The 19,250-nt window shown below is 31.9% G+C and overlaps 2 protein-coding genes across 3 annotated transcripts; one reads left to right on the top strand and one right to left on the bottom strand.

The window, feature by feature from the left end:
* Window positions 1-304: 304 nt before the first annotated feature.
* On the bottom strand, window positions 305-19,249 carry LOC139513187 (mitochondrial protein C2orf69 homolog). The gene is made up of 2 exons (XM_071301465.1): window positions 18,966-19,249; window positions 305-1,075 (listed from the first exon to the last, which is right to left on the bottom strand). The coding sequence occupies exons 1-2, from the start codon at window positions 19,134-19,136 to the stop codon at window positions 338-340; spliced, it is 909 nt and encodes a 302-aa protein (XP_071157566.1). The 5' UTR covers window positions 19,137-19,249; the 3' UTR covers window positions 305-337.
* LOC139513186 (uncharacterized) lies at window positions 4,188-13,565 on the top strand. 2 transcript variants are annotated; one of them, XM_071301464.1, is made up of 5 exons: window positions 4,188-4,921; window positions 7,021-11,780; window positions 12,087-12,147; window positions 12,970-13,132; window positions 13,491-13,565. In XM_071301464.1, the coding sequence occupies exons 1-5, from the start codon at window positions 4,877-4,879 to the stop codon at window positions 13,526-13,528; spliced, it is 5,067 nt and encodes a 1,688-aa protein (XP_071157565.1). In that variant the 5' UTR covers window positions 4,188-4,876; the 3' UTR covers window positions 13,529-13,565. The 2 variants fall into 2 exon arrangements, 1 of the variants encoding a protein (XP_071157565.1); XR_011662402.1 differs by lacking the exon at window positions 12,087-12,147 and having other exon boundaries at window positions 4,189-4,921.
* Window position 19,250: the final 1 nt, after the last annotated feature.

Below are 19,250 nucleotides of genomic sequence, written 5' to 3' on the forward strand. Positions count from 1 at the left end.
TTACATGGTTGTTTAATGTCACACCACTGTCCCAGGTTAGGGGAGGTTTGCTCTTTCAAACAAGTTTAACCCCACCACAATCTCATATGAATCTGCATATGCCTGTCCCAAGTCAGGTGCCTGTAACTCAGTGGTTGTAGTTTTTTGCTGTGTTACCTCTTTTTTGTTCATTCATTATTTTTACATAAATGAGGCCGTTAGTTATCTTGTTAGAATTGTTTTACCTTGTCATTTCAGACACTCTTTTTGTGTCTTAATATAATGAAATATGGGTAATAGATACATGTACTACACAAAGTCATGGTACTAATATACAAAAGATTTTATATTATCTCAACTAAAATTCAGTTAAAATTGAAAAATGAAGGTCAAGTGATCCTGGTTCATCAAAGTGATGTCTTGTTTCTGTTACATTTGCCTTGAATGCTTTTAATTTCTGAATAAATTTCCTTTGTTCTTTTCCAATCCAAGGTCTATTTATATCCTTAATTTGATATGGTGTTATATGAACAAACAACTCTATCATGGTTGATGCGATTTTCTGTAAAACAAATTCACTTGTGATCCATGTGTCTTCACGTCCATTGTGTCCAGCATCAAGCCAATATACAGATTTTATTTTGGATACAAAGTCTGATGTTTCTGGTGATAAAGGTTTTGTGGCAACCTCAAACAATATCTGATTCAATGGAACACAACCTTTACTAAAACCAACAAAAGACACGGATAACTCTGCCGAACTTCCAATGACTGGTCTTGTATCACTCTTCTCACTACTTTTATCTAAATCACAAGCTTGTCTGTTTTGATACAGTTCTAAGGCTTTAGAGTAAAGTTTTGACAAATGAGTTAATCCATTTGAATTTGTATATGTAAATAACATTGGAATGCCGTCTTGATCAAATTCAACAAAGTTTGAGTAGATACTAAAAGTATTCAACAACATTTCCTTTGGTTTTATAACTATTATTAAACTATCTTCAAATCTCTTTGCAAGAATTCTTGCTGTAGACTCTAGATTCCAATGAAGATATAAGTTATTTGTTCTGTGTTGACTCATTATCTCTGGGTAATTCTGAAATTATAAGAAAAAGCAAGCTATCTTATTTAGTTATATGGTCTGTAAAATCTCAAAGTATCTTAAAACATGGTCCATTCACAATATCACAAAACACTTTATCAAAGCAATTGTACCAAATGCTTATTTTTGTAAATTTTAACAAAACATATTTTTTTAGTTGAGTTTTAGAGTCTTAATCTTAGGAAATTAAGGCTAAACTAATCAAAGTGCTTGAAAGCACTGAAGGGTATTAAAGATTGCTGGGAATAAAAATTGAACTGCATTGTATACAAATGAAGATAACTCTAATTTCTAAATATTACTTTAAATAACACCATGAAACTTTTAGAATGGTCTTCTAGTACCAGATCCATGTTGTATAATTTTTTTGACAAGTATTGTTAAACAAATACACATTTGAATAACATGAATATCTGAGTATAAAATTGAGAATGGAAATGGCAAATATGTCAAAGAGACAACCTTACCAAAGACCAGATAACAGCCGAAGGCCACGAATGGGTCTATAACTCTGAGTATGTAAACATGGATTAATTTCTTAATATGTTCATTGATGAAATCTGAAGAATGTTGTGATAAATGTACTGTTTTGGGTTTTTTTCACAAAAGTAGTGATAAAGTCTAGAAAATGGATATTAAACTACCAAACTAGCCTGGCATATAACAAATGTATAAGGGTTTTGATTGCTGTGGTACTTTATCTCAAAAACCACAACATAAAAACATGACATACAACAACGAACTGGTTACACATTATGTATAAATTGTGTAATTGGACAAAAACAAAAAGTAATCTGAAGTGTAAAATAGGTTTGTACTCAACTATACTTCATTTTAATATATTTGTACACTATGACATGTACTACATATATATTTTCAAATAAACAAAAAAGGATAAATAAGAGCTGAGTATTCTGCCTTAATTATATATGGGTTACTAACATTAGTTTGTCCTTTTAAGATGATGAAACTTTAAGAAAAAGATCGTGTGCCAAAAAAATTAAGTACACATATCATGCATATATTATTCAAGTTACCAGGTTACATACTGTATTCAGCGGTGTATACTACGCATTTATGTATAGTCTACACCCCATTTTAATTCCCTTAAAGGGAAACTTCGCAAAAAAATCAAAAATTGATATTATGTTCATTCTGTATAAAAATGTTCAAATTCATAGATATTAAAGTTTTATTCCGCTAGATAAGCGATCACCATCGATTTTAAATTAAGAGTATCAATTCTCCGAGATCCGCCATCTTGTCTTCTTTCCCGATGAATAAAAACGATATGTCTATAAACCACAAAGAAACAAAACTACAGTAACCGATGTAGTCGTAATTGCGTGTCGATATCTTGTCAATCGTACGGTTGTTTAAAGCGACTAACTAACTTGATACGGAAAATATTCTTACTTTTTTTAAATTACCATGGTCTGTTGTTTTTAAACTGTTGATATTGGAATTAGGTGAAAAGTCAAAGTTGAAATCATAAATAAGTGTTCCGTGAAAATTGTTTTCGAAAATCTAATTTGTTCATAATTCTTTAAAGTAATAAACTTTTTTCAAATATATTTTGATCTTCCCTTATCTGATCACCAGCATGGCTAAAGGTATTACTTCCAAAGGTATTGTGAGGGGTGTGAGGTGACACGTCCAGGTATTCAAGCGATTTCCTGTCGGGCTTGCAAGTTCATGCATCGTTTCACTTCTGCAGGTATTGATCAGTGTACACGGCTGATAACTTATAACTTATAACTTTCCATTTTGAACTATCAGATGTATAATATACAACTCTGTCTTACTTGTCATTACTAAACTCATACGCTTGTTTATAAATAACATTTCTGGTGTAAAGAATATAATTCATAATATATAAATAATACCCAAAAAATAAGATTTGATGAAATTAAAATCTATTTAAATATTTTTTCCAAGGGTGAATTTGGGAAAATGTAATATATAGTCATTGTCAATAGTGAAGGACAGATTGGAACAGACCAGAAATATTGATTTAAAAAAAAGTACGCACTTGCCGACGATTCGTTTATACGACTGGATATAAAGTTACGGAACTATAGCGCAATTTAAAATATATACGTGTATACATTGAACATAAGAAAAAAACATATATTTTGAATAAATAGGGGTAAAAGTGTTGTAAATAGACTAGCCAACGTATGCCAACAGTATGTAATCATCGAATGTCGATAGACTACAGTTGTATACCAAAAGAAGAAGAGAACCAATTTGATTTAAATACAGGTCGATGTATAACTTTTGCTTTGGTTCATTGAAGCTGTGGACCTAGGAAAATCACAGATTTATATTTCAATAAGATTGTTCTCAAACAAAGGAAGGAATTCGTCATCACAATTGTTATATATGCCACTGGACGAACACTAATTATCCCCAGGGGATGTGAATATTTTGCTGGGAAACTTTTGAGTATCAAAGTTTCAAATTAATTTCGGGATTTATTTTCTTTTTTTGGTATTCAATAACCGAAAAAAGAATAAATTACTTGTTCGCTAAATAGGGATATTCTTGTCAAATAAAAGAATTTTAGTTATATTTAAAAAATAGGGAAATATGACATTAAATTGGTTCTGTCTTTTTTTAAACATCGTTAAAACGATGTGTGTCTAAGGTGAACGCCACAAGAACCCTGTAATACTAGTACGAGAGTATAGCATGTAAACATTCCTTCTCAATAATATGGTTGTATTGGAAAACTTTTCATACAGATTGACAACTCATTGTCCGATATGCATGTAATATTTGCCACATGACGCCCATAGTTCTTTCTACCATCATCACCTTATTCCTTGATATTGCTGTAAACATCGATGGTTCACACCCAAACAAAATGGGAGTAATGAACCTTCAGAGCTTCTCCGTGTTATACACTTGTGAAATATATAGACGAAATTTCTGTATTGAAATGAATCTACATCTCACAAACAGGATTTTCAAATAACGATTTTGAGTAATCACCTTACAAACCAATATAAACGTATGGCAAGATATAACCATGAAGGAATTTAGTTTTTGTCAGAACTCATCACTATATCATAAACGTATACGTATATATATGGCAGATTTTACAATAACCAGGATATTTTATTTTTTTTATCAATCAAAAAAGGAATTGCTGAAACTGTGAAACAGACTGTGAAATGTAGTAATGCAGAATGTTATTCTATTAAATGTGTATTTCTGAGTAAATAAAAATAAAAATTAATTTGTATTTGTGTTTTCTGTCAGATGTAGAGAGTTTTTAATTTCAAAATGTTAGACATTGCAGAGACATGGTATCCTACTTGCCCAAAATCTAACTTATTTTGAGTTGAATTTTAAAGTATAAATCATATGTTGGGCATTATATCATGGGCTTATATTTTAATAAAAAGTCTCCTTTTGGGTGTTTATCACAATTTAAAGGCAGATTTTTATTAGTAAAGGTTAAAAAAGTGCATTTTAATAAAAAATTGCGAATGTTACATATTTTCCGTCCGGTGTGGTATGTCGCGATCGCAACTTTTATTTTGGTTCTCAGACAGTCCATTGTAGTTATTTTTATCTTCGGATTTATGAATCATTGAAAATACCAATTATTTACATTTTGATGACCTTAAGGGGGTCAACGGACTAGAGGAATCAATATCATTGGCTGTTCTATTTTTGCGAATGTTACTGATCTACGTTTCCGTCCTTATCAGGGTCACGTGAGGAACATTATATTTAGATCTGTAGCTCTCCTGTATAGAAGTTACGATCTCGCCCTGAGTAGAAATGGAAGCTGAATCGGTTGATTCACAGGATGGGAGGAAACAAAAGGTAAGTTGTATGTAATTTCACTGCATGAGGAACTTGAATATATTCCGTCCATCATAAGGAAGTTCGCAACAAATAGTCGAATCAAGTAATTTCATGATAATATCAAATTAAGAAGCTTTTGTTGTGTTTTTTCATCGTCAATCGAGATTTGATCGTATTTTACGAACATTTGAGTCATCCCGTTCATCTTGGAACATATAATATACATTATTCTTGATAAGTTGTTGTGAACGGTATAAGTTGGACACATTTTTATGTAGCGATTGTTACTTTCGGACATAAATTCAATGTTGCGAATGTCGATCTGAGTCTAGTGAGACAAGTACAGTCGTTGCGAATGTTCCCTGAAGACTTGAATAGGTGTTGGGAACGTTACTTATGGACAAAAAAGAAGGAAGTAATGTTCAATTATGTTGCTAATGTTCATGTTGGACACAAATTACGACAATAAATTCATAAATTTTCCAAAAAAAATATTTGTAGAAACAGTTGAAATATGGGTGAAAAAACTACTAATTTCTGTAAATTTAGTATTTTCAAATAATTTTGAATAAATTTAAAGAAGGATTTTTACATCTATGATGCTATGAGATGGAACAGATATACTATGTTGCATATGTTACGAAAAGACATTTGTTAAAGTTGCTAATGCTACAAGTGAGACTAAATTGCATCTATTGCAATTCTAAAAACATCACACAGAATTTTGAATTTTAAAACGTAACAAAATACTGAGACCGTCATACACTATTGTGGTGTGAGTAACATGGTAAAAAAATTTAATCTGGCAGCAAGAAGGTTAAAATCATATGATAAATAATAAAGAACCAGGGTTAGCATTCAATTTTATTTGAAGGTACAGGGACAAATAAAAAAATACAAAAAAAACCATTCTGATAATTTTATTTCAAGTAATATTATATACATGATATACATGATATATGCCCGCTTTAAATTGTTACATTTTTTTCTCAGAACAACTACATTATATTAAAATATAAGCATTTCTAAAACTTGGTTTCAAGAATTATTCATCAATCCATCCCACAGTGGCTAAATGGTTAATTTCCTGTTTACTGTATACTTTTAGTGTGGTTTCATAAGTGAGCAGTAGCTCACAGATACTCTTGTTTTTAACTGGATTTCTGTATTTATACCCCCGCTTTAAAAAAGGGTTATACCCCCGCTTTAAAAAAGGGGGGGTATACTGTTTTACCTCTGTCTGTCAGTCCGTCCGTCCGTCCGTCCATCAGTCCGTCAGTCCGTCAGTCCGTCAGTCAGTCCGTCCCATGAAACTTTCGTCACATTTTTCTCAGGAACTACACATCCACCCTTTCTGTAATTTGGTATCAACATTTATATATGTCAGCCATACCGTGTGATGCGTTTTCAGATTCATCACTTGACAACTTCCTGTTTACCGAACACTTGTCTGATTTTACACATGATAGCCAAGTTGAAAATTTTCGTCACATTTTTCTCAGGAACTACAATACAAGGATTTCTGAAATTTGGTTTCAGGATTTATATAAGTCAGCTATACCGTGTGATGCGTTTTCAGATTCTTCACTCGACAACTTCCTGTTTACCGAACACTTGTATGATTTTACACATGATAGCCAAGTTGAAAATTTTCGTCACATTTTTCTCAGGAACTACAATACAAGGATTTCTGAAATTTGGTTTCAGGATTTATATAAGTCAGCTATACCGTGTGATGCGTTTTCAGATTCATCACTCGACAACTTCCTGTTTACCGAACACTTGTATGATTTTACACATGATAACCAAGTAAAAAATTTTCGTCACATTTTTCTCAGGAACTACAATACAAGGATTTCTGAAATTTGGTTTCAGGATTTTTATAAGTCAGCTATACCGTGTGATGCATTTTCAGATTCATCACTCGACAACTTCCTGTTTACCGAACACTTGCATATTTTTACACTATTAATATTATCCACTTGCGGCGGGGGTATCATCAGTGAGCAGTAGCTCGCAGTTTCACTTGTTTTTTACTGAAAAAAACTTTTGTATGAGGTTGTACAGCCAGCCTAGCCTGTCTGTCACAAACACTTATATTTTTTTTTCTTTTCTAGAAGCATCGCAGCACCATTTGGAGAGAACAGCTTAAAAAGAATAATCCTCAAAAGTATAAACAATATTTAGAAAAACAAAAAGAACACTCCAAAACAAATAGACAAAAATTGAAGTCAATAAGATTGAAAAAGAACAAAACACCAGAAGAAGAGCAAGTATGCAAAAATATCCTAGAAAATCTGAGAATGAGGCAAGCTAAACTAAGACAAAGAAAGAAAGAAAAAACTGAAACACCAATTAAAGTTAAGATTGGATCAAACAAAAATACAAAAAGTAAACCATCAACAAGAAAAAATGTGCAAACAAAGAGAGAGAAATGGAGAGTGGCAAAGGCAAAATACAGAGCAAACACCTCAAATTATAAAAAAAGATGGGTTAAGGAAAAGGATAAAAATCGTAAAAAAACAACAAAAGATGATGAGAAAAAGATGCAATTGCCAAAATTGAAACAGAAAACTGAAAAAAGTCATGACATGATAGGATACAAAACAAAGCAGTCCTTGTGGAATAAGGCGTCCTCAGTAAGACAACAGTTGCCAACTACACCAAGAAAGTTTGTAGATCTTTTAACACACATCATTAAAAACACAACACCAAGGAAAAAGGATGCAATATACGAACAACTGATACAGAAAGAAAAAAAGTATGCAAGCATATTTATGCGTAGAAACATGGCATTTACTAAGGATCTTTTAGATAGAAATACTCTCAGATATCTGAAAAGTTATGATAGAAAAAACATAGTCAGAAAAGCATTGAAGAACCTGAAGATACAACCTAGAAAAACAAGGAAGGATAAATTTTCGAAAACAAAAGAAAACTTGGTGAAGTCATTTTTCCTAAGAACAGCCAGAGTTCTACCACAGAAGAGATATACTACAAAATATGGGCCTGGTTATTCTCTACAAATGACATTAACAGCTGCATTTAAAACCTTCAGAGATGAGAATCCTACTATTAAATTGAGCTTTTCTAAATTTATATCATTAAAGCCAAAATGTGTCCGACTATTGACAAAAACTCAGTGGAATGTGTGTGTTTGTCCTACATGTTTTAACATTAAATACAAACTTACATGCCTAAACAGAGCTTTCTCTCATCACAAAAGTCCAAGAAATGAAAAAGAGCTAGTCAACTTTTTATTATGTAGAAAACCTGATGCAAGGAGATTTCACCAAAGTAAATGCATTTATGGCATTTGTGAAATGTGTAGTTCACACGAGAAACATTGTAATATTGTACAACATTATCGTGATTTAAATACAGATCAAGAACAAATACGTAAGCTGTCCTGGAACCATTGGGAGAGAAAAATGGGAAGTGATGGTAAAATAAGGAAATGTTTGGTACAGAAAGAAGGAAATGTTCATCAATGTCTAGAGGAATTGCAGGAAGACGTTGAAAAACCAACACAAGGAACATCCCTTGTTAAACATGTATTTACTGCTGATTGGCAACAGTTCCAGTTTAACACGATAAAAGATAATCTTCCTAAAGATAATATTTTAATGGTAATGGATTTCGGAAGAAATAGAGTAGTGAGATATCAAGATGAAATTAAATCAGCATATTTTGCTGCAGCTCAGATTACAATACATCCTATAGTTTTATTTTATCACTCCAATGATGTGCCAGAACTGATTGTAAGACATTCTTTAGTATTTCTGAGTGATGATATTACACACGACTCAAAAGCAGTCGAGTATTTTCAAAACAAAACTCTTGAATTTTTGGATGAAAAATCTATACCCTACAAGGAATTGATAATTTTTTCTGATGGTTGTGCTGGACAGTATAAAAGTAGGCACACTTTTGCCAAATTAGCACAAGAAAATGTTGTTATACAGCGTCATTATTTTGGGAGTGAACACGGCAAAAGTGAATCTGATGGAGAGGTTGCTGCTGTTAATAAAGCAGTGGACTCAGTTGTAATAGGAAGACGAGCAATTATAACAAATGCTACAGACATGTATAATTGGTGCTGTGAGCATATTGTTTTTGATGAACCAGGATCGAAGAGAGATTTTTTCCTAGTTGATAAAAACATTATCGAACATTCTAAAGAAGACACTGTTAAACCCATTAAAGGAATAAGACAGATACATCAAGTTAACAATGATCCTCAAACACAAGGTGCACTTAACATTAAGAAGGTGTCATGTTTTTGTGAACAATGTTTAAAACGGGACTATGAAAGATGTATAAATTCTGACTATACAGATATTGAAAGAATAAAGATCCAAAATGAAGGTAAAGATGTTAAAGAATCAAAGAGGAAGACAATTATACAGGGAAATAAAAACAGTGAAAACAAAGAAAATGCAAAATTGAAAGTCAAGGAAAAGAAAACAACAATTAAGAAAAAGAAGGAAACAGCATCATCAAAACCAAAAGTACCTGTTGTTCCACAAGAAAAGAAAACAGCAATTAAGAAAAAGAAGGAAACAGCATCATCAAAACCAAAGGTACCTGTTGTTCCACAAGAAAAGAAAACATCAATAAGGAAAAAGAATGAAACAGTATCTTCAAAACCAAAGGTAGTAAAACAAAGTGTGCCATTGAGGACAGCAGAACAACAACAACCACCAAATGAGCACACAGCAATAGACAGGAAACAATATTTTGATTTAAAACTTCAGGAATTGCAAAGGTGTGCAGACTATGATATCTTACTGGCATTATGTACACAGTTAGATGAAGAATTCAAACAAATTGAAATTGTGATAAATGAAGATACTAATATTGTCTCAAATAATTTAGTAGTTGACCGTGATGCATCAAATTTATTCCCCAAACTTAGACTACAGACAACAAAGTTTGTGAACTATTTGCCAGTGGTGGTGTACGGGGATGGGAATTGTCTTCCCAGAAGCATCAGCACTCTTGTCTTTGGGAATGAAAATAATTTTAAGGAAATTAGAGCAAGAATAACAGTAGAGATGTGCATAAATGCAGAATTATACCTCAAAAATGAAAATCTTATCAAGGGAAACAGTTTCCCCAAGAAGGATGCTTCTTATCTATTAAATACGTATATAATGTTTCTGGAGCAATATACACCTGGAGATAGACTTACAAGAAATGTTATAAGAAGACTGTATGAAGAAGAGGTATTAAACTCGTGTAAAAATGGATCCTGGATGGGTATTTGGGAACTTCTCGCAGTTTCATCAGTATTAAAATGTGAAATAATGTCTGTTTATCCAGATGTACACACTGATGTTGTTCCAAGAACTGTACTCCACAGGCGAATTCTTCCCTTGAAAGAACAAGAAGGTTTATATTCTATCTCTGCTGCTGTAATGTGGTCATCAACTAGAAATGATGGATTCATCAATCATTTTGTCCCGCTCTTACCACTTCATAGACAAGAATCACACTCAGTTAATACTGAACCCTTGATTTGCTTTGATGATTCAGATACTAGTTTAAATGAAGATGACAGTTTTATTAAAACTTTTCTTGAAAATGATGTTTTTATGAACATTGATAATAGTGACATTGATGTCATGTCTGAAGTTTTAAGTAGCCAAGCAAACATAGTTGATGAAAAGTCAGAAGTCAAATCAGATGATGTAGTCAAGTCAATGCCGATCGAGTTTGAAGTTGTATGTAGACAAGCAAACATAGGTGACGAAAAGTCAGAAGTCAAATCAGATGATGTAGTCAAGTTTGAAGTTTTAAGTAGCCAAGCAAACATAGGTGATGAAAAGTCAGAAGTCAAATCAGATGATGTAGTCAAGTCGGTGCCAGTCAAGTTTGAAGTTTTAAGTAGCCAAGCAAACATAGGTGATGAAAAGTCAGAAGTCAAATCAGATGATGTAGTCAAGTCGGTGCCAGTCAAGTTTGAAGTTTTAAGTAGCCAAGCAAACATAGGTGATGAAAAGTCAAAAGTCAAATCAGATGATGTAGTCAAGTCGGTGCCAGTCAAGTTTGAAGTTTTAAGTAGCCAAGCAAACATAGGTGATGAAAAGTCAGCAGTCAAATCAGATGATGTAGTCAAGTCAGTGCCAGTCAAGTTTGAAGTTTTAAGTAGCCAAGCAAACATAGTTAATGAAAAGTCAGAAGTCAAATCAGATGATGTAGTCAAGTCGGTGCCAGTCAAGTTTGAAGTTTTAAGTAGCCAAGCAAACATAGGTGATGAAAAGTCAGAAGTCAAATCAGATGATGTAGTCAAGTCAGTGCCAGTCAAGTTTGAAGTTTTAAGTAGCCAAGCAAACATAGGTGATGAAAAGTCAGTAGTCAAATCAGATGATGTAGTCAAGTCGGTGCCAGTCAAGTTTGAAGTTTTAAGTAGCCAAGCAAACATAGGTGATGAAAAGTCAGTAGTCAAATCAGATGATGTAGTCAAGTCGGTGCCAGTCAAGTTTGAAGTTTTAAGTAGCCAAGCAAACATAGGTGATGAAAAGTCAGAAGTCAAATCAGATGATGTAGTCAAGTCAGTGCCAGTCAAGTTTGAAGTTTTAAGTAGCCAAGCAAACATAGGTGATGAAAAGTCAGTAGTCAAATCAGATGATGTAGTCAAGTCGGTGCCAGTCAAGTTTGAAGTTTTAAGTAGCCAAGCAAACATAGGTGATGAAAAGTCAGAAGTCAAATCAGATGATGAAGTCAAGGTGGTGCCAGTCAAGTCTGAAGTTTTATGTAGCCAAGCAAACATAGGTGATGAAAAGTCAGAAGTCAAATCAGATGATGAAGTCAAGTCTGATGTAGATGTTATGGATAATAGTGCATTAGAGACAACTGTAGCAGAGAAATCAAGGTATAAGTGAATTACATTTGATGTTAAATTATTAATTTTTCTAGTCAAAGCGTTTTTTCCCCTCACAATTACTACATTTGTACTTAAATAATTATGATAACGTTTTGGATACTTTTTTTAACTTAAAGATTATTATCACCAGAATCTATATTTAAAAATATATAGATTTATAACTTGTAATTTCTAATTATTACATTGCTTTAAATGAAGAAGAATTTTAAAAAACAGCCAATACAATATGACAATAATTTATCAAATAGTTTATGGTTAATAATTTATAAACAAGGTAAATGTTATTTAAAACAGAACTTTTAAAACTGGGGATTATCTGGCTGTCAGATTTGGAAATAATGTATACCCAGCAGTTGTAAGTTATCAATTTCATCAAATTGTTGATGTTATTTTTTAGCTCACCTTTCCTAAAAGGAAATGTGAGCTTTTACCATCACTTGGCGTCCGTCGTCGTCGTCGTCCGTCTGTCTGTCCGGTGTAAACTATTTCAAAGATCTTCTCCTCTGAAACTACTGAACTAATTCCAACCAAACTTAAGCTGAATGATCCCTAGGGTATCTAGAATAAAGTTTGTGTTTTATATACCATTTCATAAAAAAATTGAAGGTGAGCGATTCAGGCTCTTGAGAGCCTCTTGTTTTATTTTCTTGGATTTTTCATTCTTTATCTAACCTGACTTAGATTTCTCCAGTGAAATGCTATATAGATCAAGAACAAATAGAAATGGGATATATTTATTGAAAAAACAGGGTCTTAACTTGGAAAATCTTTAAATGCTTTTCAATTTTCAATGACTGCTTGATTGGTACATTTGAAGAAAAAAAAATCGGTCATTATTTTTAAAGCTATCATTTTGAAGTTTAGGTCAGGTTATGTTTAATTTTTTGTTTGTGAAGATATGTACATACATTTCTTGATTTATATCAACAATTTATTAATAAAATATGTGTTATCTTTAAACTAAGAAAGATATGTTCATTGTACGAAAATTTAGATTTATACTTAATGACACAAGATATTCTTTGTTAAATGTCAGAATACATGAAAAAAAAACACATTAATCAAGCTACAATTAAAAAATAATATTTACAGTGTTCTGTTATTTCATTGATTTCATCTACATGTATCATTTGTGTATTGAGAAGTCACTTGTCATTATTTTTAAATCTTGTTTCAGGTGTCTGAATGGCCATGGATTTTTTATTATGCATCTACTAGATGTAATAGAAGGTGGAAGGAGGGAACATTAAAGTACATCATAGCTGAACATGATATTATACAAAAACTTAAACCACCAGAGATAATAATGGAGGGGCGTTTACTTTTATATATATTCAAAGGTAATTTATAATCTGTTTCTTTGAAGGGCTTTATATCACATTTAAGCTACCATATATATATATATCTAGTTGGCATAAAAGTCATTGTTCACAGAAATAATTACCAAGAAATTGTCAATTTGATTTTCAAGTGTACCTTAGCATTATCTAGGGTAATCAGTAAAAAAACATGGTTACCGTTTCAGCTAAAACTAATAATGACAACAAAATTTTTAAAACCATACTTCAAGCATTCAGAAAAAATCCCATTAAGAGTGATGTAAATTTGAAGAAAAGTCCTAAAATAATAGTAAAACATTTTTTTTTTCATAATCATATATATTATAAGCAGTAATATTTTCAATTTATTTTCTTTCAGATGAAGTCCTCCAGAAGAAACCGGGAGACAGAAAATGACTGTTAAATTAAAACATTAAATTAATTTTAAGCTTCAGCAGTATTTGAGATTTTGAATGCAAGATGCTGATGCATCTATCATCGGATCATGATTTAATTGACAAAACAAGGTGTTGAGGCATTGATCACTATTGCATATCAGTACTCACTATATATGTGCAAACTGATTTGAAATTGTTTATTAATTTCTTGTTTGATTTTTCTGGCCAGACATGACATGGCAAATCTCAGTAATACTTCATCTAGAATCAATATCTGGCCTTTTAGCTACTAGTATTTAGTGCTTTTGGTTGCAGGTTTAATTAAAATTGGTATTTGCCTCTTGACATGGATAACAGTTTATACTTCATCTAGAATCAATATCTGGCATTTTAGCTACTAGTATTTAGTGTTTTTGGTTGCAGGTTTAATTAAAATTGGTATTTGCCTCTTGACATGGATAACAGTTTATACTTCATCTAGAATCAATATCTGGCATTTTAGCTACTAGTATTTAGTGTTTTTGGTTGCAGGTTTAATTAAAATTGGTATTTGCCTCTTGACATGGATAACAGTTTATACTTCATCTAGAATCAATATCTGGCCTTTTAGCTACTAGTATTTAGTGTTTTTGGTTGCAGGTTTAATTAAAATTGGTATTTGCCTCTTGACATGGATAACTTAGTTTATACTTCATCTAGAATCAATATCTGGCATTTTAGCTACTAGTATTTAGTGTTTTTGGTTGCAGGTTTATTTAAAATTGGTATTTGCCTCTTGACATGGGAAACATAGCTTTAATACTTCAAAAAGAATCAATATCCTGCCTTTTAGTAACTAGTATTTAGTGCTTTTGGTTTCAGGTTTACTCCAATTTCGGATAAAACAATAGACATTAAAATGTGTATACTGTGCCTCTTGTCCTCCAAGCATACAGCATCTTTTAATAAGAGCAAAGGTCGGCTCAGAAATATAGGCAAAACAGTTAGTATAGTATGTCTGGGTCAGTTTAATAATATTTAACTTGTTCTAGTCCATATATGCACTTGGCTTCTAATGGAATTTATGCAATAATTAATATTAATGCATCCATTAAATCTGGTTGGTTGGTTCATCTACTACAAGGAAGGGTTCTTTTTGGTACTCTAATCATTTTGACATGATTATCTGGGTAACTGAAAAAGATATCAACAAGAACGGGAATTTTCTTAAAGTATAACTGAAGAAGGTGTTGCTAATGTTACAACCGGGGTACTGTGAATTGGTTTCTAGTTTGACATTTGATATTAAGACAATTACATTCTGTATATTAAGAAACTATTAACCAGAATATATATAATAGTATAACTACAGGCAAAGATAAACATTACTGTATGCATACATTTTAACTTTTAAAGATGTTGTTGCTAATGTGACATGTCCAAATGTTGCTAACGTTACTAATTTTTGTCTCTGTCACATTAGCAACAGCAGTAATTAAAAACATGTTTTTTTTAAAGAATCTGGCATAAATTCAACTTGTATAATGTTAATATATGTAACACATGAAAATCTTAACTGATTAAAAAAAAAATACTGTGAAGAAGAGGTCAATTTCCTAGCAAAATGAAAACTTTACGTCACATTTTATGTCCGTTACATGTCCAACAAGTTATACATTATTTATTTCCACTAATATATTGGAAATAGTAATGTGTTAGATGCTAATTATCTTCCAAAACCAATTTACTTTCAGAATGTGTTTTAGTTTTAACTCAGGGAAAAGGGTTTAAACCAAAATTTATGCAATTTTGGACAAGGGTGGAAAAGGAGAAAATGTGGGCAACCCTGTTTCATTGGAAATTATTCAATAATCTGGTACATTATTTACTATGTGTTGGAAGATTTAAGCCCTACTGATCATAAATTTTCAAAAAATATAATTTGTTTCCATGAAATGTCTACTTTATTTTTTTATTTTGAAAGTAGGTGACAAAACACAATACTGAAAAATCTGCCCTATGCATACAGTTTCAAATATCAAGAACAAGCGTTCGATGTCGATAGTCTGTTCTCTAACTGTTCAGAGTTAGACATGTCACTTGTTCATTCTTGGAAGCCTTCATATTCCCCGTCTAACGATGGGAACTCTTTCTGATTGTGTTGACTATAAATGCTTGTATGGTAATTCTGTCGTTTATCTGTACAAGCGGTTGCATTTCCTCTCCTTTCCCAACAAACAAACGAACGAAACGCAACTAGTCTGATTTCCCTGGAGCTCATCCTCAATGGCTCTTATACGTCAGGAAACTTACATGTATACTAATAATGATTGTTTCATGAACAACGATGTATGAACGAACTATTATAAATTCGTCAATATCTGTAATGCATGACTAAAGTATAACTTTTATTACAACTACTGTATTCAGTGATTTTCCTGGTGTTTAGGGGAAGGGTCCTGGGGCCCATGCAATTGGGAAAAAAATTATGGTTTGGGAAAAATATGATTGGTCTTTACGACGGCAAGCACACGGCATAAGCCGTGTGCGCCTTGCTAGGGGGGTTTGGGGGCATGCCCCCCAAGAAAATTTTGAAAATTAGGTGCAAAATCCTGCATTCTGAAAAGGATTAACTGCATGAATTGCCTACAAAATAAGCTATCTTTTTAAGGAAAAGGATAAAAAATAAAAGTTGAATGTGTCTGAGGACACATTTGCATGCACTCAAGCTTTGTAACTTTACTCTTGAAAGGTAAAATTCAACCTATCCCTTCTGATTCTATTTATAATGATGAGAATCTATAGAAATTCTAAAAAGACACATTTGAAATCTGAAGCATTTATTTTTTAGTTTTATTTAAAATTCCAAGTTTTCCTTCATGTTTATTTTTAAACATGTCAACTAGTTGTTCCAGTTCTGTATCTGAGAGTCGGTCTTTTCCTTCTTTCACTTGTTTCATCAGAAGGAAGTAGAAACGACTTTTTGAATCCAAAAGCTTCCAGCTTCCGGCATTTACTACCGTCCGCCGCCTTTAGCTTCTTTGTGTAATATTTGGAATTATGAGACATGATCTACGTTCATTTTGTTTACATTATGTCCCATTTTTTTGCTTTGTCATTGAATTATTCATTCGGATGTTTCAAGCGCAAACGTGACCAGAATATCGTAGATTGCAATGCAATCCAAAAAAGATTGCAAACCAATCATCGTCTTAAATGAACGATAATGATAACTCCCGAAATACCCCGAACGCTCAGAGATTTGTCAACAAAATAATACACGATACGGAGATACGACAATAACAAAATCTCGCGACGATGTCCATATACGATTGGGAATTTTAGAGCTGAAAATTGGGAAAAAAAGAGCATATTTCTCTTTGGGAATGGGGCCGAAATTCGGCCCCAAAATGAGGGTTGGAAAATCACTGGTATTACTTATTTGGATTAATGACGGCTATCATGTTCAACATTGCACAACTATTATCATAGAATTTTAAAAAAAATCCTCAAAAATCCTCAAAAGATATAATGCCTTAGCTTAGATAATTAGTATTCTTTTCACAAAAAGTTCGTGTAAATGATTGTCAAATGAATTTAATTATGTAAGAATAAAATGTTAAAAAGAAACTAAAAAAAAATTATGCATGTTGTATGTTGTATTTTTTTGTCAATTAAAATCTTTAAAATTGCAATAGTTTTATTAGCATTTAAACACAGCCAGATTTGAATACAAGTTAAGAAATTCCGGTAAAGTCAATGATATCAAACAGATGTACAATGGTATATCAAATTGGGTAATATTGCATTTAGTTTTTATTAAAGATTAAAACTACTATTTTTTGCTTCATATTTGAATCTTTACGCCAATTGCCGCTAAGAAAGTAATCAAAAATTGTTTCCTTTTATTTTTATACACTTTCGGAATTACGAATCTGAATTTTATTTTCAATTAATTTACACAATTTAATTATTGTATCTTTATTCTCATCGTGTATTTAATCTTAGTGTATTAACATCATGACAGCATATACTCTAATCCTTTCTATTTATCCTTTCCAAATAACAACATTTATACCTGTGTACGCTTGAACTCACACCTGCGGCTAAATAGCTACAAGGTAAACGAATTGACCTCAAGCCAAGAAATATACAGTGACCTTTACAAAATAATATACACACTCTGCTCACACATTAGTTGCATTGAACTGATTATCAAAACAATAACGGTAAATAGAACTGAAATATTTTCAGTTCAATATCAGTAAAAATGTTCAATAAATATTTTATGAAAAATATCTCAACAATAATTAATTAAATTTATTCAAAAACATTTACTAGAGATAATTTTATAGGAGTTTAATTCAATCAATACAAAACGGTATATATATGCATATTCACTTTCGTTCATTCTTATATTGTGGTTTATAACTTCGACCATTCGTCAGCTGTGCGCTTTTAATTACGTATATTGTCGATAAGCTATAAGAGTTAAACAGATTTTATTTTTTCCCAGAATTCAATAAATCGGGCTAATACGTCACGACCCACTCGAGAATTCAACCAAAAAAGTTACAAATACTTGATTTTCTCCGTTATTAGAAGGAATATAAATTTAAAACTTTGCAAATGTGTTTTTTATGTTAAGATGAACATAATTAGATGATAAGTAAAAAATCGCGGAATTTCCCTTTAAAATCAAGAAAAAAAGTTTTTTGTTTGTTTGTAAAAGTCTAGTTCACTGTAAAAATCCATTGAAAGGGGCCTATTCTCCATGTATTTTATAAAAAAAAATAAAAAAATTATGTTTTATATATTTCATGAATTTTTTATTTTTTTTTATAAATTTCTAAAAACCGTCTGTAGTTGTGTATAGTCCGCACCCCTTGTACAATCTACATATTTAAGGAAAAAAGTGCGGACTAAACATGCCCTAATTTGTATATCCTTGACTCAATACATTAATTCAAGGATACATGAAAATCTATCTTTTTGAAATTTTTAACACACTATTTAACTTTTGGCTATACATACTTACTCTATTTACACATGTAGATAATAAATTATTCCAATATAAGTAAGACAATATGAACACATCCAGGGCAAACAGGGACTAGGGTTGAATGTGAATACTTGGATTCTAGGTATTTGGGTTTTCATTAATCAATTTATTAAAACCTCAAAGAAAAGATCAAACTATAAACAACTTGTTGATTACCGGGTAAGTAAATTTTATCGATTATGATATTGATTGAATTAAATGATTACCACTTGCATTACTCTGGCTGTAATGGGTGTCTTTAATTGACAATAAAATATATTTGATTTGATTTGTACCTGTGGCTGTAAGGAGTGTAAATTGTGCAATTGACAGTTTTAAAAAAGTCTCAAAATTTTAGTATTATAAGAGAACACTGGACTATGACTAAGGAAAAAACTTCTAGATGTTGCACTATATTCAATATTCTAATAATGACCTGCACATCTCCACCAAAGAAAATCACTGTCTTGCTCAGGCATTTAATTGGATTTATTGCTGAAGGAAAGCAAAGTATCAAGTCATTCTGTTTATCCTGGTCCCCAGTTACATTTTCAAAACGTTGCACTGTATACAATGACTGTAAATCTGGTGTACTAATGCTTGTCATTCCAAATATAACAGGAATCCGAAAAGAATAATTTTAGTGTTTTGCTACGGTTAATGTCAAAAAGTTTATTTGTTATCCCATGTAAAAAATGGTTTCTGCAAGCACAGACGAAAC

The sequence above is a fragment of the Mytilus edulis genome, chromosome 2, assembly GCF_963676685.1.
Source record: "Mytilus edulis chromosome 2, xbMytEdul2.2, whole genome shotgun sequence".
Classification (NCBI taxonomy): domain Eukaryota; kingdom Metazoa; phylum Mollusca; class Bivalvia; order Mytilida; family Mytilidae; genus Mytilus; species Mytilus edulis.

What these genes read in the sequence shown, in the direction of transcription:
- LOC139513187 (XM_071301465.1), bottom strand. Translation starts at nt 19,136, where the DNA reads ATGACAAGCATTAGTACACCAGATTTACAGTCATTGTATACAGTGCAA. An exon ending in TCTTTGGTGGAGATGTGCAG is followed by an intron (nt 1,076 to 18,965) that starts GTCATTATTAGA and finishes TTATAATTTCAG; the next exon opens with AATTACCCAGAGATAATGAG.
- LOC139513186 (XM_071301464.1), top strand. Translation starts at nt 4,877, where the DNA reads ATGGAAGCTGAATCGGTTGATTCACAGGATGGGAGGAAACAAAAG. An exon ending in AGGATGGGAGGAAACAAAAG is followed by an intron (nt 4,922 to 7,020) that starts GTAAGTTGTATG and finishes TTTCTTTTCTAG; the next exon opens with AAGCATCGCAGCACCATTTG. An exon ending in ACTGTAGCAGAGAAATCAAG is followed by an intron (nt 11,781 to 12,086) that starts GTATAAGTGAAT and finishes TATTTAAAACAG; the next exon opens with AACTTTTAAAACTGGGGATT.